The 7942-nt window shown below is 46.2% G+C and overlaps 1 protein-coding gene across 9 annotated transcripts in view; it reads left to right on the top strand.

Annotated features, from left to right (window-relative positions):
- Positions 1-428: 428 nt before the first annotated feature.
- Positions 429-7942, top strand: part of ENTPD6 (ectonucleoside triphosphate diphosphohydrolase 6) — a 30690-nt gene continuing 23176 nt past the window's right edge. For 2 of the 9 annotated variants that reach the window (XM_073008264.1, XM_073008248.1), the window contains exon 1: positions 431-592. Coding sequence is in view for 4 of the 9 variants with exons in the window: in XM_073008269.1 (XP_072864370.1) it covers positions 936-980 (45 nt within the window). In the remaining 5 variants the exon portion in view is untranslated. Of the gene's footprint in view, positions 593-878; positions 981-1003; positions 2664-7942 lie in introns of those variants that run through there. The other 7 variants (XM_073008259.1, XM_073008251.1, XM_073008269.1 and 4 more) reach the window with 6 other exon arrangements.

The raw sequence follows: 7942 nt of genomic DNA, 5'->3' as shown, positions 1-7942 counted from the left end.
TGGGGGAAATTGCACAGGCCGGTCCAGGCTGTGAGGCTGCCCCCTGCCAGGCACGACGGTCAGCTCTGCCGCGCCGTGAGGAAACCGGCCAAGGAAACCCCTTGAATCTGGCGAGGTCCCGCCCTGAGACGCTCGGGGAACCAGACTGCGGAGCCCTGCCTCTGGGCCGACGCCAGCCCGGCTGTGGACCGCAGAAAACCGCAACGCCACCCACAGAAAGAGAATCCGGCAGCCGCGCTTGGGCAGCTGGGTCCCCGACCCGGCCCGCACCTGTGCAACTGGGTTCCCCCGGCCCGCGCCTGCGCAACTGGCCCCTCCCCCAACCCAACCCGCGCCTGCGCAACAGGGCCCCCACGACCCCCGCCTCCTCTCCCGCCTGCGCCTGCGCGGCTGGGTGCGCCCGCCCCGCCCAGCCTGTGACGCAACGTGCATGTGGGCGGAGCCCATGCGCTAGGGAATCTTGGGGTCATATCCCACTGGTGGAGATTGGGGTGGCGCCGGCCGGGGCTGGGGAGCCCGAAAGATCGGCTGCAGCCTGCTCCCCGGAAAAGGGCACTCGTTTCCGTGGGTGTGGCCGAGCGCGCGGTGTAGGGTAAGCGGCGGGCCGGGGCACTGGCGGGGGCGGCCGGGGATCACCGACTGCAGGCGGGCCTCCCAACGCGGGCGCGCTGCGCTCGGGAGGACGGCCTCGGGGGTCACTCGCACCCCGGCTCCCACCTCCTACTGCCTTCCTGTCCAGGCTTCATCAGGGCTCCCTGGACGTCTGGGCTCCACTGGCCGGTGGGGGGCAAGTCCAGTGTTTTGGGCCACAGGGCGGACCAAATAGCAAGGGCCTCTAGCCCCAGGGGGCCCCAGTCCTGCTGCGTTCATTCATTCAGCCAGCTTTTGCGGACCCGCCCACAGTCTGCGTCAGGAACAGGCCCCTCCGCTCCTGGATGAGCCCGGCGGGGAAGCCTCGCGTAGCAGTTTCTGGGAAACAGGTAGGATCAGGCCGCTCGGACAGGACTGAGGGTGTAAGGACGATTCACCCCGGCATTGGGGTGATGTCCCGAGGAGCTCATAGGTGGTCAGGGCGGTTCTGCCCGAGCTGACCTGGGAGCCGCGGATGCCCGGACCGAGGGAGGGAGAGCCCCTGATGTGGACAGACTAGACTCCTTCAGTGGAAAACATTCAACAGCCAGGAGAGCGTGGAAGAGGAAGGAGAGATGGGAGGGCCCACGGGAGCATGGAAGGGAGGGTGTTTTCATTATAAGTGCAAAGGAACCAGCCACCGGGAAGTGCCTGGGCAGCTCAGGGTGTCCCTCCAGGCACCTGTATTCTAATCTTACCTGCGCGAAGCCATACACCCACGTCACACAGGATGCGGGGAATTCAGCCATAGCCTGCAGGCGGGGAATCTTCCTTGGGAGAGGTGGATTACAAGGACTCTTCCTCCCACCTGCTGTGCAACAGCCATGGGCGGCAGGTAGTCATTTTTGAAGGACCTGGCAAGCATGGTACCAATCTCGAAACTGCTTTTTGTCTCCCTCTCCTTGGCCTGGAGAGAGTGACTGGCTAGCGTGTGTGTCTGCCTCCTGAAGCTTCGGGTAAAGGACCAGGGAGATGGGCAGCCCTTTGTGTCAGGAGATCTGGAAGCGCCTCCCCTCCCACCGCCTCCTGTGTAAAGGAAACAGCAGGTGGTGTTGACGGGCCTTTCATGCACCGGTTTTTGCCAAGGAGAGAAAAACCTATTGAAACCTACCAGGAGGATGAGTGGAAGTTTCTAATGTGCTTTATTTTTGGATACAGCGTGCATGGCAGGCATTTGCATTCGTGGCCCTTCCGTGTACTGGAACTGAAAACCTGAAGAAACTGGCCAACAGATTAGGCAGCCATCAATCCACATCAGATGGCGCCTGTATTTCCAAGAGGTGGCTTGCCATCCCCATCATCTAGAAAGCCAACCAGGGGACAGGGCAGCTCCTACCACCGACAACACTGCTCCACCCTCAGATTCTCCTCTCTGACTCCTGCCTGGAGGGTGGCCTCGGCAGGAGCCACACCTCTCTGTTTGCCTGTGTGCACTCTACTTCCTATCCCTGCCTCCCCTTGGTCCCCACCTGCTACCTTCCTTACAGCCTCATCCCACCCTCTCTCTCCTTTAAAGAACAGACTGAGATGACATTGTTTTCCTCAATGAGTCTGTCAGGGAGAACGTGATCAACAAATTCACGCTGTGGTGTTAGTGGTTCCCACAGAAACCCCATTGCCCCTCCTGCAGGTGTCTCAGCCATGGGCAACACTTTAATCTAGTGGAATGACATTGGTGTTAAGATCTGGGCCACAGGGATATGGAGGTGACCTGTTCCTTGGGGAGAGGGTATGGTGAACATGATTGTAAGAACTCTTCTTCCCACCCCTGTGCATGATCAAGGCTGTTCCTGGTTCTATGCTCTCTCAATACTGTGTTCTAGTTGGACTCTTGTTTTTGTCTTCCTGAACTTGGTGTGTAACTTCAGTAATTATGTCTATGTAAGGTATGTCTATGTATGTGAGTGTTTTTTGGATATCTAAAGTAGTCTTGTACTTACAAGGAAGGTGAAGTGATAAAGCACATTCAATTTGGGGACTGAAGCTGGGGACTCTTGTGTGCTCCACCACACACTGACTGCAATCTCAGACAGGTCCGTTTACACACATTCCCAGGGCCTTGGTGCTGTCTTAGGGAAACCCAGGGCTGTGAGGTGGGCTTTGTGGGGCACTGGACACGGGACATGGCACATAAAGGGTTATTTTAAATGGGTAGACAATAAATAACTAGCAACTTTGCCTCTAGATTTAATATACCACCTGTGAATCTGATCATGTAGAATATGGTTCTTAGACTAACAAAGGACATGATAAGACTTGATTATGGGCCAGGTGCGGTGTCTCACACCTGTAATTCCAGCACTTTGGGAGGCCGAGGTGGGCAGATCATTTGAGGTCAGGAGTTTGAGAGCAGCCTGGCCAACATGGTGAAACACCGTCTGTACTAAAAATACAAAAATTAGCCAGGTGTGGTGGTGTGTGCCTGTAATCCCAGGTACTTGGGAGGCTGAGGCAGGAGAATTGCTTGAACCTGGGAGGCGGAGGTTGCGGTAAGCCAAGATTGTGCCACTTCATTCCAGCCTAGGTGAGAGAGTGAGACTCTGTCTCAAAAAAAAAAAAAACAAAAAAAAACCCAAAAAACAAAACAAAAAAAAACTTGATTACATAAAAAGGATTTTATTAAACATATTCACAGTTGTAGGGTGTTACTATTGCTTTTTGTCCTCACTATTCATCCCTGGACTGTTTCAGAACTTTCTCTATAAATACTGTAATTTAATTAAACATTTGATGATTACTTAGAAACCTGAAACTTTGGGTTATAGTCCACTAAGGAAGGGAGACTGTTGTGGTATGAGAGGCGCTACCTTGAAATGGACATTCCTAGTGCCACGTCTCTTCTCCCAATCTCAGCTAACGTTGCCTTAATGTGATCTTTCCCAGCCCCAAGCCTGTCACCTCTCATAGAGTCCATCCTATTTCTGGACCAGCCCCAAACCTGTCACCTCTCATAAGGCCTGTCCTGTTTCCCACTGATGTCCCGCTGGCATATCAAACTCAGCATGTTGAAAACCTGATCACTGCTGCCTCCTGCCAAACAGTCCCTTCCCAGATGACCTGTTTCAGCTCATGGCCATCACCCAGTCCTGTGGCATCTGTGATGCCTGCATCTTCCTCCTACTGCCCATTTTCCCCCTCAGTACACTGCTGAGCCATCAGCGGATCCCCTTCAACAGGTGCTGGCTGAGCAGCTGCTGGGCTCTGGTTTTGTGTTGGGTGTTGGAGGTTCTGGGATGGGGCTGGTCCCTACTCCTGGAGTAGGCGCCATCTAACCAGAGTGAGAGGGGCCTGGAAGAAGAACTGCACATGTCATGTGCTATGGAAATGGCAGAGCAGCCAGGAGCCCAAGGGAGGAGCTCCGCCAGCGCATTTCAGCAGGAAGAATCTTAGTAAGGCATGATCTGTCTCCTTCGTTGAGAGAGTAGGGCGTGAGTGTGATCAGAACTGTAAAACGTTTTGTATTTGACACAGTGGGTGGGCCCTGCTCTCTTTATCCCCATCCCTCACCCCACAGAGTTCCTTAAGTCCTATACCAACAGAACTTATTTCTGTTACCTGCCTGGCCTAGCCATTGAAGGATTTTAAAAGTTGCGATAAAATAGGCATAACACAAAAGTTACCAACGTAACCCTTTCTAAATGTACAACTAAGTTCTGTGGCATTAAGTGCATTCACAACCACCATCACCATCCGTCTCCAGAACCTTTTCATGTTCCCCAACTGAAACTCTTTACCCAGTAAGTCCTCCTCACCCCCCTGCCCTCAGCACCTGCCCTTCTACCCTCTGTCTGTATGATTTGACAGCTCTAGGTAACTCATGTAAGTGGAATCCTACGCTATTTGTCTTTTTGTGACTGGCTTATTTCACTTAGTGAAATGCCTTTAAGGCTCGTCCATGTTGTAGCATGTGTCAGAATTTCCTTCCTTTTTAAAACTGAATAATATTTCATTCAAAATTCAATTCAGTTCTAAACTGAATTTTGTGTTTATCTGTCAATGGATGTTTGGATTATTTCTGTCTTGTCTGTTGTGAATAATGCTTCAGTGAATGTAAGTGTGTAGCTCTTTAAGATCCTGCTTTCAACTCTTTTGGAAGTGGGATTGCTGAACCATATGGTAGTTCTGGCTTTGATTTTCGGAGGAAGCTCCATGCTGTTTTCCAAGGCAGCTGCACCATCTGACTTTCCCACCAGCAGCGCACAAGGGTTCCCGTTTCTCCACATCCTCACTAATACTTGTTATTTTCTGTTTGTTTGATAGTGGTCATCCTAATATATGATGTGATAGGTCATTGCAGTTTTGCATTTTGCTAATGACTCATGATGTTGAGCCTCTTTTTGTATGCTTTTTATCTGCTATTTTTTAATCAGATTTTTGTGGTTGACTTTTAAAGAGTTCTTTATATATTCTGATTATTAACCCTTTTCAGAGCAGACGTACTGTTTATCTATTTTCTCCTGTTCTGTAGGTTGTGTTTTCATTTTGTTGATTGTTTCTTTTGCTGGGTAGAAGCCATTTAGTTAATGTAATTCCACTGGTTTATTTTTGCTTTCATTGCCTGTGCTTTTGGTGTCATATCTAAGAAACCATTGCCAAATTCTTTATTATTTATCTTGGTGGATTTTGTGTTCAGGAATTTGTCCGTTTCATCTAGGTTATCCAGTTTGTAGGCATACAGTTGTTCATAGTACTCTCTTATAATCATTTTTATTCCATAAAATAGGTAGTAATGTCCCCCCTTTCATTCCAGATTACAGCTATTTGAGTCTTCTTTCTTTATTCCCTAGTCAGTCTAGCTAAAAGGTTTGACAGTTATGTTGACTTTTGAAGAACCAAATTTTAGTTTCACTTATTTTCTCTATTTTTCTATTCTCTATCCTCCTCTAATCTTTATTATTTTGCTCCTCAATTTTTACTTTTTTTCTCCTCCTTTTTTCTTCCTCCTTTTTCTAGCTTTATGTTTAGTTTGTTCTTTTAGTAGTTATTTAAGGTGTACAGTTAGGTTGTTTGTTTGGGCCCTTTCTTCTCTTCTAAAGCAAGTGTTTACAGCTGTACATTTCCCTGTTGGCACTGTTTTTGCTGCATCCCGTAAGTTTTGGAAGGTTGTGTTTTTGTTTTCACTTATCTCAAGGTATTTTCCAATTTTCGTTATGACTTCTTCTTTGACTCTTTGGTTGTTTAAGGTTGTGCTCTGCTGAATTTCCACATAATTGTGAATTATCCAGTTTTCCTTCTGCTGTTGATTTCTGGTGCCACCCCATTGTGACTGGAAAAGATGCTTTGTATGGTTTGGATTGTTTAAAATGCATTAAGGCATGTTTTGTAGCCCACCATCTGGCATTGCGTGTAGGGTGTTCTGTTACACTCTTGCTCTGTAGTGTCGTTTGAGTCCTCTGTTTCTTTGTTGATCTTCTGTCTCATTTTTCTGTCTATTATTCAAAGTGAGACATTTCAGTCTCCTAGTATAATAATATTACTATTATTGATAGTTGTCTGTTTTTCTTCAATTTTATCAGTGTCTGGTTTATATATTTAGGGGTTTTGATGTTTGTTGCATGTATGTTAACAATCATTTTATATTCCCGGTGAATTGACTATTTTATCAAGATATAATATACTTCTCTGTCTTTTGTGACAGTTTTTGACTTAAAGTCTCTTTTGTCTGATATTGGTATAGCAACCCCTGCTCTCCTTTGGTCACTCCTTGTGTTGACTCTTTTCCATCTTTTACTTTCAGCCCATATGTGCTCTTAGATCTAAAGCGAGTTTCTTGTAGATAGAATACACAGCTGACCCTTGAACAATATGGGTTAGGGATACCAACCCCTCACCTGCAGTTGAAAATCCAAGTGTAACTTCAGTCTAGAATGCAGTGGTGCAATCATGGCTTACTGCAGCCTTGAACTCCGGGACTCAAGTGATTCTCCCACTTCAGCCTCCCCAAGGAGCCTGGACTATAGGCGCACACCACCATGACCAGCTAATTTTTTGATTTTTTGTAGAGACAGGTTCTCCCTATGCTGCCCAGGCTGGTCTCAAACTCCTGGGCTCAAAAAAAAAAAAAATCTCTCGCCTTCGCCTCGCAAACTAGTAGCCTACTGTTGAAGAAGCCTTACTGATAACATAAAGAGTTGATTAACACATAGTTTGTATGTTATATGAATTATAATCTGTATTATTACTATGAGGTAAGCTAGTGAACAGAAAATGTTATTATAATAAGAAATCATAAGAAAGAGAAAATGTATTTGCTATTTAGTAAGTGGAAGTGGATTATCATAAAGGTCTTCATCTTCATTGTCTTCATGTCGAGTAAGCTAAGGAGCAGGTGAAAGAGGAAAGGTTGATCTTGCTGTCTCAGAGGTGGCAGGGGTGGAAGAAAATCTAGATATAAGTAGACCTGTGCAGTTCAAACCCATGTTGTTTGAGGGTCAGCTGTAGTCAGGTCTTGTTTTTTAATCTATTCTGTCAATCTGTGTCTCTTGATTGAGGAGTTAATCCATTTATATTTAAAGTAATTAATTACTCATAGGAAAGGACTTGTTTTTGCTATTTTGTTGTTTGTATATATTTTATAGCGTTTTTTATCCTTCATTACTACCTTCTTTTGTATTTAGTTGATTATCTGTAGGTTCCGTTTTTGATTCCCTTCTCATTTCCTTTTTTGTATATACTACAGATATTTTCATCGTGGTTACAACCATAGGGATTGCATACATAACATCCTGAAGTTATAGCAATCTATTTTAAATTGATATCAACTTAATTTCAGTCAGTTCACAGTAACCTCTCCTTTACAATTCCATCTACCCCTACTTTGTTATTGATGTCACAGATTACATCTGTATGTATTGGGTATGTACACATTAGTATAAACCTGTAATTATTTTTATGCATATATCTTTTAAATCCTGAAGAAAATATTAAGTAGTGTTGCAGACCAATTGTACACTAATACTAGTTTCTACATTTGTCCCTCCATTTGCCTTTGCTGGAGATGTTTGTATTTTCTTACAGCTTTTAGCTGCTGTCTAGTGCCCTTTTGTTTTAACTTCCAGGACTCCCTTTAGCAGTCTTGTAGGGCAGATCTAGTGGCAGTGAGCACCCACATCTTTTATTAATCTGGAAGTGTCTTAATTTCTCCCTCATTTGTGAAGGACAGTTTTGCTGAATATAGAACTCTCCATTGACGGATTTTTTTTTTTGTCTTTTAGCAGTTTGGGTGTATCATCCCACTGCCTCTGGCCTCTGAGGTTTCTGCTAAGACATTGGCTAACAGTGTTATTGAGGATTCTTTGTACATTATGAGCCA

The sequence above is a fragment of the Chlorocebus sabaeus genome, chromosome 2, assembly GCF_047675955.1.
Source record: "Chlorocebus sabaeus isolate Y175 chromosome 2, mChlSab1.0.hap1, whole genome shotgun sequence".
NCBI classification, from domain to species: Eukaryota; Metazoa; Chordata; class Mammalia; order Primates; family Cercopithecidae; genus Chlorocebus; species Chlorocebus sabaeus.
This window is presented reverse-complemented; position numbering and strand designations above follow the sequence as displayed.